At 48.9% G+C, this 22,848-nt stretch overlaps 1 protein-coding gene across 1 annotated transcript in view; it reads left to right on the top strand.

Moving 5' to 3' along the window:
* CYFIP1 (cytoplasmic FMR1 interacting protein 1) overlaps window positions 1-22,848 on the top strand; it is a 93,992-nt gene that overhangs the window by 68,914 nt on the left and 2,230 nt on the right. The window contains 8 exon segments of the mRNA XM_079710524.1: window positions 6,386-6,473; window positions 11,619-11,762; window positions 12,021-12,111; window positions 14,436-14,566; window positions 20,011-20,083; window positions 20,621-20,715; window positions 21,503-21,741; window positions 22,140-22,287. Coding sequence (XP_079566650.1) covers window positions 6,386-6,473; window positions 11,619-11,762; window positions 12,021-12,111; window positions 14,436-14,566; window positions 20,011-20,083; window positions 20,621-20,715; window positions 21,503-21,741; window positions 22,140-22,287 — 1,009 coding nt within the window.

Raw genomic sequence — 22,848 nt, 5'->3', positions numbered from 1 at the left:
TCTCTAGTTGCGGTGGCTTCTCTTGTTGCAGAGCACAGGCTCTAGGCACGCAGGCTTCAGTAGTTGTGGCTTGAGGGCTCTAGAGCGCAGGCTCAGTAGTTGTGGCGCACGGCTTTAGTTGCTCCGCAGCATGTGGGATCTTCCTGGACCAGGGATCAAACCTGTGTCCCCTGCATTGGCAGGCAGATTCTTAACCACTGTGCCACCAGGGAAGTCCTATGACCACCTTTTAAAAGTAAATGTCTTTTGCTTTTACTTTGCTTCACTACTGCATCTGAACATCCTACCGTGTGTTGGCTTGATCACTGCTGTCTCTGAGGCCTAGATTTTTGTGTCTTGATCCAGGGTTGCTGAGCTTCGGCCCCGAGGGCAGAGGGAGGCCCTCCTGTGGCCTGATCACACCTGCTGTTGCCATGGTCTGTTTGGGACCCCAGGGTTGGTTTCCTTGTGGGAAATACAGGCCTGTTGCTGGTACATGGAGGTGTGCCATTAGGCCCATCAGCCCAGCCCCATGCAGCAGCAGAGGGCATGTGGCCACAAGAACCACAGGTGAAGGAGACCTGCTTGGCCTTCTCGGGTCAGGGGGCCCTGGGCCTGGCTGGGCACAATCCACTGGAACCAATCTTTAGAGACGACTCATCCCTGTAAACTCCCTTCTAAGTGCCCAGGTTCTTGAAACAGGTATTTTTCAAGTTGTTTTAGAGTTGGAATTAACTGAAAAAATATTTTTATTGCATAAGTAATGCATCATAATGTAGAAAAGCTAGAAATCATGTGTGTGTGTATGTATGTGTATATATATATATATATATATATATAGAGAGAGAGAGAGAGAGAGAGAGAGAGAGAGAGAGAATAGGTATATGGGGAAAATAATTAAATCCCTAGAGATTTCCCTTATAAAATGTCTATCTTCTAGAGTTTTTGCCATACGGGCGAATATACATGTGTATTTTTTGTTTTGCAGAAATGGATGTTGTTAGGCATACTGTTAAATACACATTCTTTTTTCACATCATATGTCATGATGAGGGGCAGTCTGTGTGTACATACGTGCTTGTCATGTTTCTGAAAATCTAAGTCATGGCCAACGTTTGCAAGATTTTCTGTGCTTCGGTCGGTCCGTTTGGAACTTTTGGAATTAATTTCTGTTATGTCCTTTAAATCATGTTGCCTAGTGCTTAGAACTGGCATCTCTAAAGGTGAAATGCAGCTGAACCCCATTATTGGCAGGTTGAGAAAATATATCCCGGGGTTGGGCAGGGCTCTGGAGGTGGTAGAATCAGGCAACACAGGAGTTGTGATTTTCTCGTGTTATTTTAGGTTGCATTTTTGATTATCTAGCATTTTGTCGCCCTTTAAGGGATTCCCAGAGATCTGGCAAAAGGAACAGTTGAAGATGCTCCCTTTGTGCCAGCTGCACTGCGTGTGTACAGCATCTGCCTGTTCTGGTCATCTTGGTGACAGCCCGGTGGGTCGAGGGCTCAAAAACAACAGGAGCCGTGTGGAAGGACTGCACGGGGAGTGGGAAGGGGCCGAAATCTACATGGTGATGAAAATTCAGCACGGTGCTGCAAACCTTTCTGTTGAATCACTATGTTTTCTGAAAGATGCTCCAGGCATGATGATTCATGAGTGTGCAGTTAGGGAAAGAGGTCTATTTTGAGGCCCTGCCTGCCAAGCTGGGCTCACGTGGGTGCCCTTACCTGATCGGGGCCGATGCTAGGGAACAACCCGCCATCCTAGGCTACCTGTCCTACTGGCAGCAGGAGTCTTGTTGTCAGAGACGAGATTGCCAGGACTCAGGTCAGGAAGTTGGTGCTGTGTGGCCCCGCAACCTTAGCAGGAGTGGAACACCTCCAGGCTGTGTCACTTGCACGGCCTGACAGACACTATGGCATCAGGTGTATAAACTGACGAGAGGCACCTCTGCCCTGGGTCCCCTTAGCCCGTCTGGCACGAGGTCCACCCTGAAGAGCAGCAAGCAGATGGCTGCCCTCGCCTGGTAGTGCGTGCTCGCCGCTGCCCGCACGGCGCTGGTAGGTGGCTTTGCCTCCAACGGGCTGTGCGATGGATTGCACGGGAACCCAGTTTCCCATGCATTGGAGCTGTGACCTTGGGCACGCGTGCTGGCACGGGCCAGCGTGAAGTGACCTCAGTCTCCTTGGGGCCAGAAACCTGAGGTGCAATTCAGAAGGAGCCCTGGCTGCACGAGATGCAGTCTTCACCAGAGCAGCAGCGCTGGAGGCCTCCACCTCTTGCTAGCACTGGCAAAAGCCGTTACTTCTGTATTTTTAACAGGTCTTTCAATGGAACCCTTAGAGCTTCATTATCTGGAAAAGACATTTTAAAATAGCGTTTTGTACGTCCACGTTGCATGTGGAAACCTGAGAAGACAGACAAAATTATGCCGCCCAGTATCTTAATTTCATGCCTGAGGGTTTTCTGAGAGTTGCTCGCGGGGAAACCAGAACTCCGTTTGTTGCTTGGCGTATCTACTTATTTTGCTGCTTATTTCCGATTAATGATTTATGCCTGGTGACTCTGGGAGATTGCATGGGGTGGCCTGTGACTTAAATTTAACCTGTACAGCTACTAATTGTGACAGCGCGATAGCCCTCGTAGTAAGCCAGCAGTTGGGATCAGAGTCGGGCCTCTTCGGCAGGAAGACCACTGAGGAGGGCGTGTCCTCACTGCAATGTACCTCAAGGTTGTCCCGTCACTGGCCATCCGTCCCTTGGTTAGGGTGGTGGCTGCCAAGTTTCTCCACTGGTGTGTTTCCATTTTTCTGTTTGAAATTTATAAGTAATATATAGGGAGATAATCTGAGACTTTAAAAACGGTTCCTGGGGCTTCCCTGGTGGCGCAGTGGTTGAGAGTCCGCCTGCTGATGCAGGGGACACGGGTTCGTGCCCCGGTCTGGGAAGATCCCACCTGCGGCGGAGCGGCTGGGCCCATGAGCCATGGCCGCTGAGCCTGCGCATCCGGAGCCTGTGCTCCACAACGGGAGAGGCCACAACAGTGAGAGGCCCGCGTACCGCAAACAAACAAACAAACAGACAAACAAAAAAAACAAAAAACGGTTCCTTGTTAAAACTTGACCCACTAATTTCAGCATGATTCTTACCCAAATCAGTTATCACTGTGGTGTTTGAACAATGGTGATTTTCTAAACTTTTCATTCCATCTACAGTTATTAGTTGACATTCTGCTATACATATTAGCATTTTTTATCTGTTTGTTTCTTATTAGTACGGGGATTCTAATGCAGGGTTAAAATCTGTTACTGTCATGACTTGATGATATGGCTCAAATCAGCTCTCTCACTGCTGTGGCCTCTCCCGTTGCGGAGCACAGGCTCCGGACGCGCAGGCTCAGCGGCCATGGCTCACGGGCCCAGCCGCTTCGCGGCATGTGGGATCCTCCCGGACCGGGGCACGAACCTGTGTCCCCTGCATCGGCAGGCGGACTCTCAACCACTGTGCCACCAGGGAAGCCCCCGCCCCATTTTTATATCTTCTTGTCTGTCCCCATGATTCTTAAGCCCTGTCTTACTTTCTGCACCACAAGAAGTCCCAGGTGCATCTTGGAATTCTTCTACTTTATCCTGGTAATCTGTTATTCTATGAGGATTCCTTTTAATGGAGAATATTTTAAAATTAAGCAAAGTCTGGGTGTTAGGTATGCTCACTGCTACTGGTGTGGCCTTGTTTTCTAGCCCCTTTCAGTGGTCAGAGCTAGGAAGGACTTACATGTATGCTATGCCAGATTCCTGTGGCTTCCATAACAAGTTACCACCAGCTGGGGGCGGCGTAAAGCAACAGGTTTATTCTCTCACAGTTCCGGAGGCAACAAGCCCCAAATCAAGGAGTCAGCAGGGCTGTGCTCCCTCTGAGGCACTGGCTAGGGTCTTCTCTTGACTCTTTTCACCTCTGGTGTGGTGAGCAGTCCTTGGCCTGCAGCCGCATGGCTCCAGCTTCTGTCTCTGTTGGCATGTGGCATTTTCCTCATGTGTCTCTCTCCTATTCCTGTGAGGACTGGAGTCATGTTGTATTGGATTAAGGGCCAACTTTGCTCCAGTAAGACTTCTTAGCTAATTACGTCTGCAACAGCCCTGTTTCTGAATAAGAGCACATTCTGAGATACTAGTAATTGAGACTTCAAGTTATCTTCTGCGGGGACACAAACCCATAATGTTTATATGTATGTCTACTTCTATCCAGCTCTTTATATATTGAAACCATGAATTCACACTGCTGTCTTCACTTCCAATTCAGCAATGTGGGCTTCATTTCCGTTTCTGTAACTTCCTTCTACACTGAGAATTCTTGTTTCATCATTCTTAATATATTTACTCGTTTGCTCAGTTCTAGAACATGAAGAAAGGAGTTTCAGAATTACTTATCCTTCCCACTGTGAAACACAAACCTATTCACTGGAATTCAGTATTTTTTCCAATTTTTTATATTTAGATTCAAAAATGTATACAGTCAAAATGTGGTGTTCAAAAGTTATTTGAGATAAGGGAGTAACAGAGTTTGGATTTACTCTTTGCCTTAAACAAGTGGAAAACTGGACGTTTATGAAACAATGGTTTTCACTGGATGTTTCCCGGGGGAAAGGGAACGAAGCGTGTGAGCTGTGTGCCTTCCCCTGGCTTCCTGCCTGGAAGCATTTTGGAGGTCTTGTTTGGCAGAGGAGATGAGGAAGCGCAGACGGCTGGGATTTGCAAAGCAGAGTGTGGGAGAGGAGGGAGCTACACAGAGAAAGAGCTCCTGAAACCAACTTGGGAGCCCTTTAGTCTTTGCTTGAATATTAAACTGTGTGCGCTGGGTGGAAGCCCGCAAGGCTGTGGGAGAACGGCTGCCGGGGAGTGGTAGACAGAACTGTGCCCAGAGCTCGCCAGCGGTAGGAGTCATTTGAAGCGGCCTGTGAGGATGCGGAAAGCTCCCTGCATACCCAGGCATTTGAGAGAATTGCCAGCAGGGCCTATCTTGCTACCAGCACTAGGGTAGTGACTACGTTATACCCTGACAGATCGTGAAAAGATCCTGCTGACTTGCAAACAGTTGAACCGTTTGCCCACAAAAACTCAACCCTCTTTAAAGGATAATGACAGGGGCTTCCCTGGTGGCGCAGTGGTTGAGAGTCCGCCTGCCGATGCAGGGGACGCGGGTTCATGTCCCGGTCCGGGAAGGTCCCACATGCTGTGGAGTGGCTGGTCCCGTGAGCCATGGCCACTGAGCCTGCGCGTCCAGAGCCTGTGCTCCACAACGGGAGAGGCCACAACAGTGAGAGGCACGCGTACCGCAAAAAAAAAAAAAAAAAAAAAAAAAAGGATAACGACAGAACCCAAGCCACTCGGCAACGTGATGTTTCCATGTAAATATGATCAGCTCCACAGGCCGCTGTCCTCTCCTCAGATGCAAACGTTTGTTTCATGCACTAGTGGTGTTTTGACAGTTCCATCCTTTTTTATTTATTTATTTATTTTTATTTTTATTTTTTTTGCGGTACGCGGGCCTCTCACTGTTGTGGCTTCTCCCTGTTGTGGCCTCTCCCGTTGCGGAGCACAGGCTCCGGATGCGCAGGCTCAGCGGCCATGGCTCACAGGCCCAGCCGCTCCGCGGCATGTGGGATCTTCCCGGACTGGGGCACGAACCCGCATCCCCCGCATCAGCAGGCGGACTCTCAACCACTACGCCACCAGGGTAGCCCCATCCTTTTTTATTTATTAAAGTGCAATATGTGTTAATCAAGTTTTTTGAATTTAATAATTAGCAAATCCATGCATTTTATCGTGCTTCTTTGTAAAAAGTTTTATATGTTTAAATGAACGCTTCTGATTTGAAAGTGTGAGTCGATTTTGACATTTCTGCTTTAAGATCCAAGCATTTGAGTTTTAGTGGCTCCTAATCTGTTATGAAGCCACAGTCTCTTGGCTCTGCAAGTGTGTTTACAGACTCATCTTCTGTCAGTTTGTACCCAGTGACCTGAGTGACTGCATCACTGTCCGAGTCTGCCTTCCCACTCCTGTCCCTGCCATCATTGCTGTGTCCAGAGGCCCAGCAAGGCCCAAGTGCCTGCATCACCACTTTTCAAAAGACTGAATGAAATGGTTCTGGTTCCAAGTTTGGAGACTCTTTCTATGTGCTAGAAGGGCCTCCGGTGTCCTCACTCTGTTCCTGAACTTTGGATACATTTATCATACTTCCGAGTATTTATAGCTTATTCCTAGTATGGGTTTTGATTTCCCAGAATTTTCCTATGTGATGATTAATTGGGAGGAAGATTTAATTGATGAGTAATGGAAAAGTTCTGAATTTTAAAGAACTACCGTTAAATTTTTGGTTTTCTTTCTTTTTCTTTAATCTTTCTTGTTTAGATTTGTTCGGACAGTATTACCATTTTCTCAAGAATTTCAAAGAGATAAACAGCCAAATGCACAACCCCAGTATTTGCATGGATCAAAGGTACGTTCTTTTGTGTTTGTATTACGATTTTTAAGTTCATAGCGAAGTGTAGTTTGAAGTTTAATTTGAATCAGTCTAGTTTCAATAATTTGAATGTATCATGCCACATATAAAATGTTATTGTTTCCTTCAGTTATCACCCTTCTGAAAAGTAATGTAGTGCTGGGACAGCTTCTGGCCATGTGGTGGGTGTCAGCTGTGAGACTGTTGGAAGATTTAAAGGTGTAAAAATATCAAGCCAGGAAAGTTTGTGGAAGAGGCTTGTGGGTGGGCGACACATCTGTGATGGAGGGGCAGGGTGGCCTGTCCAGCTGTGACACCTTAAAGGGAGGAGCCGAGGTGGGAAGGGGCACGAGGAAAACAGCTGACATCCAGGAACAACAGGACACCCACCATCCCATGAGATGAGGCAGGTTTCCCAGCTGACATGGGATATGCAGCAGCAAGGGCATTGCTAAAGGTTAGTGTTGTCAGTATTTAAAGTACTCTTACAATTTAATAAGAAAAAGACAAGCGGGGGCTTCCCTGGTGGCGCAGTGGTTGAGAGTCCGCCTGCCGATGCAGGGGACGCGGGTTCGTGCCCCGGTCCGGGAGGATCCCACATGCCGCGGAGCGGCTGGGCCCGTGAGCCATGGCCGCTGAGCCTGCGCGTCCGGAGCCTGTGCTCCGCAACGGGAGAGGCCGCAGCAGTGAGAGGCCCGCGTACCGCCAAAAAAAAAAGAAAGAAAGAAAGACAAGCATTGTGTGCTAAAAAGGAGGAAGGTGCATCTGCATCTGCAAAGTAGGTGCCCATCTTGGCGGAAAAAAAGATCAGATTGTTCTTTTTAAAGCGACCAGCTGTGACTGAACTTAAACTTATGGATTTCAGCCTCTTTGAGAAATTGTTCATGTCATTTTTATTCTTAAAACCTAAACCAGTATTTTTTTGTTAGATCATTTGGACTCCTAACAGAAGTCTAACAAAAGTTTGCGTGAGGAACACTGATGTTGACTATTCATCTCATATGATACTTTTTTGAGGATCAAAGAAAGGCAGAATGCCAGAATATCATGCTGTCAGAGTTGAGCCACCGTGTTCCTTGTGAGCATACAGACGTGTCAGCTGCAGTTCAGTGTGCTGCTGTGCAGTTAGGATGTTCGTACCTATGAAATTATGGAATACACAGGAATCCAATTCAAAAATCCAATCCAGGGCTTCCCTGGTGGTGCAGTGGTTGAGAGTCCACCTGCCGATGCAGGGGACACGGGTTCGTGCCCCGGTCTGGGAAGATCCCACATGCCGCGGAGCAGCTGGGCCCGTGAGCCATGGCCTCTGAGCCTGCGCGTCCGGAGCCTGTGCTCCGCAACGGGAGAGGCCACAGCAGTGAGAGGCCCACGTACCGCAAAAAAAAAAAAAAAAAAATCCAATCCGTTCTTTTGCTAGGAGTGATGAGTGAGGGCTAGTGTTTTATGGTAAGAAACTCGACTTAGCTGAGTGCACATTTATGGCGTTACCTTTTTGGTTCCTGGTAGTAGCACCACTCTGAGTGAACACTCTCTTGAGTACATCACTGATGTTCTCTTTCCTATAAGATAAGTAAGATTGTCACTACTTCACAGTTGAAGATGCACAGTGTTGAGGGCATTAGAGAACCCAGGGCACGTGACTGGTGAGTCTGGAGCCCTCGTGCACTGGTTTCCGGGCGAGGCCCCATTCTCTGCATCAGGCGTGGTCAGCAGTGTTTCTTGACTTGAGCTGTGAGGCTCCCCTCCTCTGAGTCTGCATGTTTTATAGTGTAGGATTATTTGTAATTTTGCCCTCTCCAGAGGTAATTCCTTCTCCCCTTCCTCTGAGTAGGTACATTGCTCCGGTTGTGTTGTCCCTGGGATGTGCCATCTTTGGGCTGAGTGAGGTCTCCAGGAAGCCAGACACTCATCGGGGGGGCCGGGGACTAGGTGTCATTGAGCCCCAGGCCCCGAGCAAGTGAGGGTGGCTGTGGGAGTGAATTTTCCCACTTGTAACATGAGGCCATATACTTTCACTAATGATTTTCATGTTTTTCAAGCATTAGAACTTACTATCAAGCAAAAACCTCACCCAGAATCCCAGCATCTTTTTTTTTTTTTTTTTTTTTATGGCTATGTTGGGTCTTTGTTGCTGCGCGCAGGCTTTCTCTAGTGACAGTGAGTGGGGGCTACTCTTCATTGTGGTGCGTGGGCTTCTCATTGCGGTGGCTTCTCTTGTTGCGGAGCACGGGCTCTAGGCACGTGGGCTTCAGTAGTTGTGGCTCGCGGGCTCTAGAGTGCAGGCTCAGTAGTTGTGGTGCATGGGCTTAGTTGCTCCGCAACATGTGGGATCTTCCCGGACCAGGGATCAAACCTGTGGGCAGGCAGATTCTTTTTTTTTTTTTTTTTTTTTTTTTTTTTTTTGCGATACGCAGGCCTCCCACTGCTGTGGCCTTTCCCGTTGCGGAGCACAGGCTCCGGACGCGCAGGCCCAGCGGTCATGGCTCACGGGTCCAGCCGCTCCGCGGCATGTGGGATCCCCCCAGACCGGGGCACGAACCCGCATCCCCTGCACCGGCAGGCGGACTCTCAACCACTGCACCACCAGGGAAGCCCGGCAGGCAGATTCTTAACCACTGTGCCACCAGTGAAGTCCCAGAATCCCAGCATTTAAAGCACAGTTTAGGGACATTGCTTTGGGAAAGCAAGTGTTCTCTTGCTGCAAGTAATAAGCCCTTCCTTCTCTGGATTAAAAAATAATAATAAAGCACAGTTGGTGCTTTGAGGAGGGATGGCAGGGGGCAGGTTGTATCTGAGCCCACAATCAAAATACGGTTTTTTCAAGTCTGATAGGGTTGTAGGGATGAATGTGAGACAGGCACTTGGCAGTGTTTCCACCTTGGTGAATCTTGCATTTGATCATTGGTTTGGACTCAGACTTTCTGTGTTGATGGTCCCAGGACCACCTGCACATTTGGTGATTCTCCAGAAGGATTCATTCACTGCTGCAGTTTATTACAGCTAAAGGACCCAGAGCAGGATCAGCAAGGGGGAAAGATGCATCTGGTGGTTATGGAAGCAGGCGTGGGCTTCCAATGGTCCCTCATGGCGGTCGCATGGGACGTACAGAGTGATCCTGCCCAGGAAAGAGAAGCTCACAGGAACACCCGGGTCCAGGGCTAGGGGCATAGACACAGCCACCTGTATGACTGGCCCAAGTTACTGAAACCCCAGAATCCCCAGAAGGAAAGGAGGAGCTTGCCATAAATCACTATTTGTACAAACAACCTAGACAAGCTTGTACAGCATGGTCAAGTGTCCCAAGTGTAGAAAACAACTGTATCAATCAGCAACATAGGCAACATTTCAAGGGCTGAGTTCCAGGAATTGCAAGCAGGCCTCCTGAGGATATTCATTCAGAACCGAGCAACTAGACTTCTGCCAGTTTTTCAGAATCCTTGCTGTCCTGATGTGGTTCTCTGTGTACATAGAGGAAATATTTAAGACAGTTATAAAAGGGGAAGGGGGAAGGTTATAGGGACCTAAAAGCAGGTGAGAGTGGTACATTTCACTCAAAGTGGTAACATGTTGATAACAGTAGGTTGTGATAACTTATATAACATATAATGTAAGACCTGGACCACCACTGAAAGGCCTGTGCAAAGAGATACTTTCAAAAATACCACAGTTAAATCACAACAGAATTCTAAAAAATGTTTAAGTGACCCACAGGAAGACAGGAAGAATGAAACAGAGCCTAACTTGAAACTCAGTAATTACATTACGTGTAAATGTATTAAATGTAAGTGGTCTAAAGACAGTTAAAAAGGCAGAGGGATTGACAGAGTGGATTAAAAAATATGACTGTATAAGAAACTCACTTCAAGTCGATGATATATGTAGGTTAAATGTAAAAGAATGGAAAAAGATGTATCACACAAACAATCAGAAGAAAGCAGAGTGACTGTATGAGTATAGGATACAGCAGATTTCAGAGCAAAGAATGTTACCAGGGACAAAGAGGGAGGGACATTACATAATGATAAAAAGGTCAAGCCACCAAGAAAATATAGCAATCCTAAATGTTTATGCACCAAACAACAGAGTTTCAGAATACTTGAAGCAAAAACTGACATAAGTGAAAGGAGAAATGAACAACTCCACAGTTGTAGTTGGGGGAGTCAACATTCCTTTCACTTAGTAATCGAAAGAATAAGTACACAGAAAATCAGCAACAAAAAAGAATGAACACCATCCACCAATAGGACGCTATTGACGTGTATAGAACACTTCCTCCAACAACCGCAGAACATACATTCTTTTCAAGGACCCATGGAGCATTCTCCAAGATAGACCATACCCTGGGCCTTAAAACAACATCAACAAGATTCAAAGAACTGATATATTATAGAGTGTGTTATCTGACCACAGTGAACTGAAACTAGAAATCAGTGACAAAGAGATGACAAGAAAATCAGAAATTAACACATTTCTAAATGATCCTTAGGGCAAGAGGGAGTCTCAAGGGAAAGTGTTTAAAAAGACATTGACCTAAATGAAATGCAAATATATCAGAATTTACGGGGTGCAGCTAAAGAAGTGCTGAGAGGGAAACACATAGCACTGAATGCTTACACTGGGAGTCTCCCTGATAGGTGTGCAGACGTCTGTGTCCTTAGACAAGCTTGGAGGTCCCGTCTGACAAGAAACCACCCTGACTACCTTTCTTGCCTGCCCCCCCGCAGGGGCTGCTGTAACCCCACTCCCTGCATACCCCACTGCCTCATCAGAGTCTATCCTTGGTGTCTTCCTCAGGAGACTGGGAGCAGTAACATGGGGGCAGCAGTGAGGCTCTGAGATACATTCATTTCTCATTCCAGGACCTCAGAATGTCTTCTGTAGGACTGGCAGTTTAATCAATGTTGAAGAACCAAATGGTTTTGTATTCTTCCTTCTGTTTTAGCAAGCTAGTTTTTATGTCTTCAAGTTGGAAACCTAGATACCAATAAAGGGCAGTCCAACAGGTTCTCAGGATGTCTCCACCTGAGGGCGCTGTGTGCTAATGCACTTTACGTATGGATTCTTCATCTTCACCTGTGCGTGGGGCTACATTGAAAACCCTGTCAACTTCCATCAAGCACTGGCCTTCTCTGTCCCCAGGCTTTGAACCTGGCCTACTCAAGCATCTACGGCAGCTACCGGAACTTTGTGGGGCCTCCACACTTCCAGGTCATCTGCCGGCTGCTCGGCTACCAGGGCATCGCGGTGGTCATGGAAGAGCTGCTGAAGGTGGTCAAGAGCCTGGTATGTTTCCCTCGGTGGGCTTCCTTCCCGGGGCAGGGGGTGGTGGTGTTGGGAAGGATTCCGCACACAGTTCCCGTGTGGGGAGGGGCTTTCCGTTCCATCTCTCACATCAGTCTCCACACATGAGATTTCCTCTCCAGCCAACGTCCCGGTTCGTTACCGTGCATTTGACTAACAGACTCCTTTTCGGAAGTGCCCGTCACACCCACAGCCTGCATGGTGGTGTGGCTGGTGGCTGACACAGCCCATCTCTCACAGCTGCAAGGCACAATCCTGCAGTACGTGAAGACGCTGATGGAGGTGATGCCTAAGGTGTGCCGGCTGCCGCGGCACGAGTACGGCTCCCCTGGTGAGCACAGCGTCTCCCTGGGGTGCACAGGGCGGGACAGTGTCAGCCATAGGTCCCAGTAAGGGAAATCAAGTCGGAACTTACTGATAAGGATCAGATCTGCCTTCCCCGGGTGGGAGGAGGTGGGAAGCCCAACCAGAGCCTGATTGTTTCCAGCAGAAAAGACCAGCCAGCCTTTCAGCCAGGAGCAGTTGTGCAGGAGGGTGTGTGGGGGTTGCCGTTGGGGTGGGGATGCTGGGTGGGGAGCGCGGGCTGTGAACCCTGTGCACCGTGGCTCTCCTACGGCACCAGGATCTTGAAGATCACTGACCAGGGAGGGGCAGGGAGCTCCACTGCCAGGTCCAACTGCCCAGGGGCCTCAGAGGCAACCCCACGCAGGGGTGCTGCTTCCCCTGACGGCACAGCCCGTCTGTCTTTCTGCCTGGCAGCCTCCCTCTCATTGAGAGCCTGTCTCATTGGCTGGCTGACCGTAGGGCCCTCGGGCAGATGTGCCAGACAGACCTGCATGGCCTGACCAGAGTGGATTTGGGGCTCTCCATGTGAGCAGCCTTCGTGACCTCAGAAAGCATGGTTCGTGATAAAATTGGACGACAGGAAGCCTTATCTCTTAACAAAACTGCCTTTTGTCTCATATTCGTTAACTACTTTCTTAAAAGCTGGACAACTATCTTATTAAGTGACTTGGGCCCACACGTGGGTCACCCAGGAGAGACTGTTCTGATGGGTAGTCGGCTGGTGTGGCTGAGCCCCCAGATGTTGCTGGCACCGCCCAGGGCTATTGGTGTTTAAGGAGACAGTGAGATGACCCATGTGGCCCCTGGGAAGGGACATAACCGTTGGTCTGGCCTGGCTTTGGAGGATCTCAGAAACCAGATGAGTAACATTGGGATAATAAAACTGTTGCTCGGATCCTGACTAGAGGTGGATATTTTAAATGTCCAAGACGAGCCATTTAGGCCAAATCCAAGGCTGGTCTGGGGCAGGGCTGTGGACTTCAGGGCTTCCCTCTGAACGTCCTTGCCCAGCTGGCCTGGCACCACCGTGAGGATAGTGCCATGCTGCTGGGAGCCACCCGGGCTCTTTCGTGCCCGTTGCGGGGTGGACCGCAGAGAGGAAAGGCTGGCCTCTCAGGCAAGGCTGTGGGGTCCGTGCCGAACGGCGTTCAGGGCCTGACCTCTCGGAATGAGGGGTTTGAAGTCATTTAAGTTTCTGACTTTGTTCTCCTCAGGGTTGTCGTGGCTATTCTAGGTCTTCTGCAGGACTATAAATTCTGGAGTCAGCTTGGGGATTTTTGACTGTATCAGCCTTGAATGGATAGATTGAGTTCTTTCCAGACTTTATGCCTTGTGTCTTTTCCTGCCTTATTACAACATCCAGGGCCTCCAGGACAGTGGTGAAGATGTGTTGTCTTGCTCTGGAGCTCTGGGAGAAGGTGTGCAGGTTCACCACTGAGTGTGACACTAGCTAGCTACAGGGTTTTTGTAGATGTCCTTTATCAGGCTAAGTACATTCCCTTCTGTGCCTGTGAAGGGATACTGAATTTTACCAAATACCTTTTCTGCCTCTGCTGGAGATGACAATGTGGTCTTTCTCATTTATTGCAACGTGATGCCTCCTCTGAAGATACAGGCAGACCTTGGAGATATTGCAGGTTTGGTTCCAGATAAACCACAATAAAGGGAATAGTGCCATAAAGCAAGCCACATGAATTTTTTTTATTTCCTGGTGCATATAAAGTTATGTTTACACTATACTGTAGTCTATTAAGTGTGCAATGACACCATGCCTTATGAAACATACATATCTTAATTAAAAACACTTCATTGCTAACAAATGCTAACCTTTAGCAAGTTGTGATCTTTTTGCAATAGTAACATCAAAGATCACTGATCCCAGATCACCGTAACAGATACAATAATAATGAGAAAGTTCAAATATTTCAAGAATTACCAAAATGTGACACAGAGACATGAAGTGAGGAGACACTGTTGGGAAAACGGCACCTATAGACTTGCTTGACGCAGGGCTGCCACAGATCTCCAATTTGTAAAACACAGTATCTGCGAAGCACAGTAAAACAAGCCATGCCTGGACAGGGTTGACAGAGAAAGAGGCTTTGGAGCTGAGGCCCAGCACTCAGGTGGTGGACAGACCACCAGTGCAGGGAAGGTGCTGGGGTCAGGAGACGTGCGGCCACGTCCTTGTGGGCACGATGGCAGTGGGAGAATGCTCAGTGCTCCCGGCCAGGAACCCCAGGCTGCTCCCTGTGGGGCTCCCTCCCCTCCAGCCTCCCCCAGCCCCACACTCATTCTGTGCCTCCACAGGCATCCTGGAGTTCTTCCACCACCAGTTAAAGGACATTGTTGAGTATGCAGAGCTGAAGACGGTGTGCTTCCAGAACCTACGGGAGGTAGGCAACGCCATCCTCTTCTGCCTGCTCATAGAGCAGAGCCTGGTGAGTGCCCCGCCCCGCCCCGCGTCTCGCCAAGCCCCCCACCCCCACCCCCACACGCGTGATAGAACAGGCCGAGCTTTAGACGCTGGATTCAGTGGGGTTAGTTAGTGGCGGAGGGGGAGTATCGTAAAGCACCGATCTTTTCTCATGACTGTTTAGACTTTCATTTGAATTTGTTCCCTACAACTGGAAAACAGAAATGCAATGCAGTGCGTCATTGAAGAATGTTTTATTATATAGTATTTGCTGCATCTAAATGAACATATGTGATATACACATAAGGTAAAAGCACGGCTGCCCAGGGGGATTATGTATGATGGAAAGTTCCACAGCTGAGGCTGTGGAGCCCTCAAAGTGTGGCTCCGTGTGAAGAACTGATTTTTAAATCTTGCTGAATTTTTTTTTTACATTTAAATCGCTGCATGTGCCCCATGCCTGCTGCAGTGGACAGCATAATAAAGCAAACTCTATCAGCCCACCACCACCAGGAGAGCACACACGGGACACCCACTGTCTCCACTCATTGCCTCCGGGTGGTGTCACTTAGCCTCTCCCTCTGTCCCCTGTAGACCGTGTCACCTGACAGTCCTGCACTGAGAGCCTTGGTGGGTGTAGCGCGGACTCTTGCATGGTCTCACACTGCCTCTCCCTCAGGACTAGAGAGCCGGGCATCTTCCCGTCCCGTTAAATGCTCCGTTTGTATCTTTTGTCCATTTTACTACGATTTGTGTATCTTCTGTATGTTACACTTAAATGCAAATACCTCCCCCTGTCTTTGGCTTGTCTTTCCACTCTAACAGTGGTGATGTTTGGTAAACTGATACTCTTAATTTGAATGTAGTCTCTCTTTTTTTTTTTGGTTTTTCTAATGGTTAGCTCTTTTTGTATCTCTTCAAAGAAGTCCTTTCCTACCTAGGGGTCATAAAGATATTCTTTCATATTTTCTTCTATTTGCTTCTCTTCAGTTTATCATCCTTCTGGAGTCCGTTTTTGTGTGCAGTGAGGTGTGGGTGAGGTTCTTGTTTCCTCTGTGGGGTAACCCGTTGTCCCTCATCCAGTGGCCGAAGGAAGACTCCTTTCTTTGCTGGTCAGCAGGGTCACTCTGTCATCCTTCAGCTTTTGGTGGATGTGCTGGTCTGTTTCTTGGCTTTCTTCCTCATTCTGCCGGTCTGTGTGTCTGTCTGTGGCTTCTAACACGTTGTCTTACTCATGGTAGCTCTAACGTAAGTCTCGACCCCTGACAGGACGTGCTCCTAACCTTCTTCTTCTTCAAGCGCGTGCTCCCTCTTTGTGGATCTGTGCTCTGCTCTGAAAGTATTGGAATCGGCTCGCCAAATGCATTGAAAAAGCATGTTGGCACTTCGGTGGGAATTGTTTTGCATTTCTGGCTCCGTCTGGGGAGATCTTTTCTCTGTCACTTCTTAAAGCAGTCTCTTGTCTCCGGGGCCCTGGCAGCTTGGCAGAAGCAAGATCGTGTTTTGCAGTGACCGGGACTGGGGTGCCCGTACACTGTGCAGGGCGTGGCAGTCAGACTGCCAGGCCTGTAGAGGCTGAGCCACTGGACTGGCCCTCTTACACCCAGGTACACGAAAAAGAAAATATGTTGGCTCTCGTGTCAGGGAGCCCAAGGTCGGGTACAGGGTACAGCCTCCGGTCAGGACCCGCGTCTTCTGGCTTCCCCTCAGCTCCCCGGAGACCCTTTCCGTGTGGCACCAGAGATGGGCAACTCCCAGGCCCTCACGGTCCCACTAGCTGTGACTCAGCCCAGCCCGCCTCCCCTGCGGCAGGAATGGTGGTGCAGGGCCGGCGGGCGGCTCCCTGAAGAGCTGGTGTCCACGGCAGCCTCACTCCAGGGACAGCTGGGGGAGAACTGAATCTTTTATCTTTCACGTGTATTTCCATGTGAATTTTTAAGAATCAGATAAGTTAGGGAAAATTCCTTTAAATAGTAATCACTCATCATGAATTTTAAAGATTTCATATAGGAAAAGTCCCTTCATGAGTGACTTTTCCTGAAACACACACATAAAGGGAACACTTGGACATTTGATGGCTTCTGGAAGGAGTGTGATCCTGTGTTAGAAACTTAGGGAAAGAGAAATCTGGAACTGATGTGATCCTTACCTGCCCAGACCCTTCAGTAATTCCTCTTGTCTATCCCTGGACACCAGTGCAGCCCTTCTGAGGCATCCTGCACTCTCAAAGCACCACCCCCCACCGCCCTTCCCAGGCGTCCAGCACTCTGGATGGCCCCCTGCAATTCTTGGGGACCAACCTCAACAGTGGCTGGACCCTCCAGGTCTCAGGAGCCAGGTGAGTGCCGGGCCTCGGCACCCAGGTGACACAGATCCCCGGTGTCTCTTCCCTTCCGAGACCAGGGCCTGGGTCTCAAGTTTACACCCTGTACTGGGCTCCCTTGAGTGACAAGCACAGTGCTGGGCCTCTAGGAAAGACATTAAATCAGTTGATCTTAAAGCAAACTTTGGCTTATGAGTGGACGGATGTTTCTGAAACAATAAATAAACAGGTCATCTACAACTCAGTTGAGTGCCATTTTCTTTTCACTGCAGGTTCCATGGCCCATGAGTGGCCCCTGGACACGGTGGCTCTAGCTGCAGGAATCTCTGTCCCCACCCCCTCCCGCCCTCTGTGCACCGTCACCCTTTGCTTCCTCCTTGCCCCCTCACCTGTCAGTGCACCTTATGGCAGGGGCAAGAAGCCGCACTCCTTGTGTTGGGCAAATCTGCTCCCAGGCGCTGCCCCAGACTGGCATTTTGTGGTCTTGCGTTTGTCCTTTTGGAAATAAGGGGTGGTGGTTTCCAGTACCAGGGTGGGACTCCGTAAGGCGAAAGACGCATGGCTTTTCTCACTCCATCTCATCAAACCCAGATTCCAGACACTGATCTCTCCTTGGTGGTGGTTTTGGTGTCTCCACGGAAAGTGGTAATAACCTGTGTTTGGCATTTGTGTGGACTCCCATGAATATACATGGAGATAGTAAGCGTAGATGTGCTCTTCAAATTGTCACATTAGAAAAGTGGGGTAACCGTCACCCAGCTGCAGGGGGCACTGAGCCTGTGGTGAGGCCCCCAGGGTATTGGTGGCCCCAGCTGGCACCACGATTTGGTTCGGTAACCAACAATGTTGACCTTACTCTGAACCTCTGCATTGGATAGATCCGTCTACCTTTCTGAAGAAGGTTTTTTTCGTTTTGTTCTTTAAATTCTGCTCGTTAAGCCCAACCTGAAATTTTTGGTGATGTAGTTCTTCTTAGGTTATATGTGTGTGTGTGTGTTTACTGAACTTTTTGTTTCAGAATAGTTTTAGATTGCTTGTTTTTTTGGTTCTTTTAAAATAAATTTACTTATTTAATTTATTTTTGGCTGCGTTGGGTCTCCGTTGCTGCGCGCAGGCTTTCTCTAGTTGCGGTGAGTGGGGGCTACTCTTCATTGCGGTGCGCGGGCTCTAGAGCGCAGGCTCAGTAGTTGTGGCGCACAGACTTGATTGCTCCACGGCATGGGGGATCTTCCCAGACCAGGGCTTGAACCTGTGTCCCCTGCATTGGCAGGCAGATTCTTAACCACTGTGCCACCAGGGAAGCCCTGCTTGTCTGTTTTTAATACTGGATTTTATAGCCATTCTCCCTCTTTCTCTGGCTTGGTTTGGGTGCAGAAATTTGATTTCATTGTCAATGACACCTGGAAGCTGCACTGATAGCCAAGTGGTCCCTCTAAAGTGGTGTTGCCAGCAGGCAGGTGCTTTTACCACCTGTAGAGCCCTCCATCTGTGTGGCTCTGACCCAGCCGTTCCACCCAGCAGCTCTCTTCCCTCATCAAAGTTTCCCATCCCTCATCCATTGGCCCGGCCACTTTCTTGCAGTTAGTCACCTTCCAGATGCCCTCCAACCCTCTCTTGGTGCACATGGGCTGATCGCCCGTCTCCACTTGGCTTTTTTCACTTGACAGTGAATATATTTTGGAGATCACCCCACATCAGTAAGTGGTGACGTTCCTCAGCCTCTCTTAGCCGCGTGGCGCTCCACGACATTGCCCCCATGCTGCGTTTGCATGCTGTGCCGTCGCCGTCTGACGCCTTCCTTCTTTAAGCGTGTCCTCTTTCGGCCCCCACGCCTCCTTCTCCTAGTGCAGGGGACCTGGGGACCAGGTCCTGTGTGCTCTGGCCTAGAGGGGCTCCCGTCACGTGTAGGCTGTGTGAAGAACTCGTGTTGTTGCTGGACTTGGGCACAGGAGACGGGGTGGAGGTCAGCCTCCCTCTGGAGGGTTCTGGAGGAGCAGGGGTGGCTGATTGGCTGCTGCACGGGGCTTACGTTAGGTGACGATGGGACCCTCACTTGATGGGTACATACAGAAAGCCTTCTCTTCCTCCTCTTGGTCTTAGCCTTGCTTTCATCTTTGGGGAGATCCTCAGAAGGGAAACCCTCATCAGTCAGTATGTTTTGACTGTCTGATAACCATTTCTTTAACCATTTGTTTTATTGAGGTTTCAGGATGGGTGCAGCGTAGGAGGCATGAGAGCTCGTTCTTGTCTTCCGCCTTTTTGCCCTGAGGTGAACGCACCGCGGTCTAAGGAGCTTTCCCTTGTTTACGGGCCCTCGGACTCGGGAAGGGCGCCCTGTTCTTGCCCATCTTTGGGTTCATGCTGGGCTTTTAGGAGTTCTGCAACCCCTGTGACATTGGAAGTAAACTTTCTCCCTGCATTGGATTGTTCTGGAGGTCTTGCATAGCGTGGGTTTTTTTTTTTTTTTTTTGGGTTACGCGGGCCTCTCACTGTCGCAGCCTCTCCCGTTGCGGAGCACAGGCTCCGGACGCGTAGGCTCAGCGGCCATGGCTCACGGGCCCAGCCGCTCCACGGCATGTGGGATCTTCCCGGACCGGGGCACGAACCCGTGTCCCCTGCATCGGCAGGCGGACTCTCAACCACTGCGCCACCAGGGAGGCCCAGCGTGGGGTTTTATTGCCTCTTTAAAGGAGTTGGTGATCCAACAACAGGTTCAGAGCGACTGCTCAGAACCTTGTTTTGGGTTCTGTGGGGAGTCGCTAACGCTGCCCTGCGCTGTTTACACAGGAAGCACCTCCTTCCTATCTCTGCACGGAGGGCTGCAAAACTGTAAATACGAAGGCCACGTTCAGTGCTGGGTTTACTCATGTCTCTTGTTTAAATTAGTCAAAAGTAAGTAAAAATGAAAATTCAGTTCCTCAGCCACATTCCAAGTACTTAATTGCCACATGTGGCTAGTAACTACCTTAACAGCACAGCTAGGGGACATTTCCATCATCCCAGAGACTCCTGTTGGGCAGTGCTGTTTGCAGTGTTTAATTTACACTAAATGCCAAAGATGTGCCTTGTTTTCAGCACCTGATTTCTTTGTCCATTTTTGCTGTGAGATAAGCTTCCTAACACAGCCTTCTTTTTCTTTGTTCTAGTCTTTAGAAGAAGTATGTGACCTGCTGCATGCCGCGCCTTTCCAGAACATCTTACCGAGAGTCCACGTGAAAGGTGAGCCAGTCCTCTGACCAGGGCAGGGATGCATGTCTGTGTGGCCAGAGAGTTCTCTTTAGTTACAGGCCAGCTTTGTTTGAGTGTCGTGCCTGTTCAGTCATAACCTGGGGTAACTGGTAACATAATGTAGTTAAATGAGTATCAAATAACGGAAGTATTTAGGGCTGAAATGCTGTGTCTTGGATGTGCTTCAGAATAGCACGGAAGCAGGAGTGCTGGGTATCTATGAAACAAGAGTGCCATCTCATGATTGTTGCAGCAGATGGGCACAGAGGATTCATTGTACCGTGCTCTGTTCTTCATTACATTTGGATTTTTCAGTAAGTTTTAAAAAGTGAATATTGAACAGAAAATGAATTCTGAGTTAAAATAGCCAATGAGCCAGTTCCATAAAAGAATTTTCAAAGAGAACCTACATGCATAATGTTAAACATTTTTCATTTGGTTGGTTTTTGTTTGTTTTGACAAAATTAAACTTGTGCGGTTGTTATTCATACAAAGGAATAGAGTATAAAATATTCTTTTCCACTGCAGAGGGAGAGAGACTTGATGCCAAAATGAAAAGACTAGAATCAAAGTACGCCCCACTGCATCTCGTCCCTCTAATCGAAAGACTGGGAACCCCTCAGGTAATGCATGTTGGGGCCGCTGTCACTGCTGTGAGCTGGGCCCACACATTAGGCCACTGGCAGCGTTGGGGCTTGAGAGCACGGGCTCTGGGTGAGACCCAGCCCTGAAGCGTCGTGACAGGGGGATGAGCCTGCTCAGCTGCTCAGGCCCCAGTGTCTCAAGTGGGGCTCGTAACGGGACCTTGTCACAGGGTGGCCGGGAAGTTTGAATGAGCTAACACGTGGAAGGGACTTAGAACATCACCTGGCACGTGAGACAGACACAGAAAACGTCACTGTTTTTGTTGTCCGTCCTTTCACGAAGAAGGCCTTCTCATAGGTTTTTAAGAACAGAAGGCAGGGAGGAGTTCCGTGAACTTAGACCAGCTACATCAGAGTCTCTCAGCCTCGGCACTGTCGCCATTTTGGACGAGATAATTCTGTGTTGTGGGGGCCTATTAATTGTAGGACATTTAGCAGGATCCCTGGCCTCTACCCACTAGATGCCACTAGACCCACCCCAAGCTGTGACAACCAAAAATGTCTCCACACATCGCCAGATGTTCTCTGGAGACAAATCACTCCCCGTTAAGAACAGCTGTACTCGACAGTTCTCAACTCTGAAATACGTTTAGTGTGGTAAGACATACGGGTAATAGCTGACGTATTTATTTTGTTGGTGCTTATTTCTAAAAACCCTCTTCTGCAAGCTGGGATAGTTTCCAGTGAGTCAGAAACAAAACTGGAGTACTTTAGTTTCAGCACTCCAGCCTCCTGCCATGCCCGTGACATTTTGTCCTTCCTACAGCAAATTGCAATAGCAAGAGAGGGGGACTTGCTGACCAAGGAGCGCCTCTGCTGTGGCCTGTCTATGTTTGAAGTCATCCTGACTCGGATCCGGACCTTTCTGGACGACCCCATCTGGCGTGGGCCCCTGCCCAGCAATGGGGTCATGCACGTGGACGACTGTGTCGAGTTTCACAGACTGTGGAGCGCCATGCAGTTTGTCTACTGCATTCCTGTGGGAACACACGAGTTTACAGTCGAGTAAGGACGTGCGCTCGGGGCGGGGTAGGGGAGAGAACCTGGCGCCGGGCTAACACAGGGGACCACCTTCCTCTGGAAACGGACCCCCGAATTGCTGAGCTGCTATAAAGCTGCTCAAGTGGGGGCTCTTGCCTGAGGCCCAGCAAGTGCCTCAGGGCTGGGCTTCTGGAGTTCTCTGAACTCATGGAAACTTGTGCAAGTCAGGTGTACATTTTGCTAGATAGGAGGGCTGCAACTTCATGAACTCATTCTTCATGGAGGAGCCACAGTTTGCCAGAGGAAGCCCAAAGAGGTGTTTACCAGGGACACACCTCTGCTCAGCATTCCAGGCGGGGCACGCAGGTGGTTTGGTCACTGGAATCTGATCACTCATCCTACCTACTGCTTCTTGTCCCCAGGCAGTGTTTTGGCGACGGGCTCCACTGGGCTGGCTGTATGATCATTGTGCTTCTTGGGCAACAGCGGCGCTTTGCTGTGCTGGATTTTTGCTACCATCTACTCAAAGTCCAAAAACATGATGGCAAAGATGAAATTATCAAAAACGTGGTACGTGGAAGTTTCACAAAAAAAGATACTTTCTAGTTATTGTAAGTCGTTTTTCTGGTAATGTTTCTCATGCCAGGACAACTGAAGCTTTCTTTTCACTCCCCAAATGAATCTAAATAGAATTAGTAAGTAAAGGAGTCTGGTACTGAAATACTAATGGTTCCATTTTCCTTCTATTTTCAAGGTATGTAGACCTACTTCAAATTATAGAGCCTTGTAAGGTCTGCATTTTCAGATTATTGGCATACCCTTCAGGTCTTCGGGCGCCCTTCATTGTAGTTAAAGTGTGTTTGGGGCTTTTTTAAAGATCTTTTTGTGTTTTATGTATTCTTTGTAATTGAATTCCAGAAAATACTCTGCCATTATCTTTTCAAATATTTTAGTTTTTCTTCCATTTTGGGACTTCAGTTAGATATGTGTCAGACGGACTTATCTGGTCTCCACTTAATATCTCACAGTTTTCTAGGTCAGAAGTCGGGTACAGCACAGTTCAGCTGGGTCCTCCATTTACAGTTTCACAAGGCCACTATCAGTGTGTCTGTAGGGCTGTGCTCCCTTCTG

This window comes from Hyperoodon ampullatus (assembly GCF_949752795.1).
Source record: "Hyperoodon ampullatus genome assembly, chromosome: 8".
NCBI classification, from domain to species: Eukaryota; Metazoa; Chordata; class Mammalia; order Artiodactyla; family Ziphiidae; genus Hyperoodon; species Hyperoodon ampullatus.
This window is presented reverse-complemented; position numbering and strand designations above follow the sequence as displayed.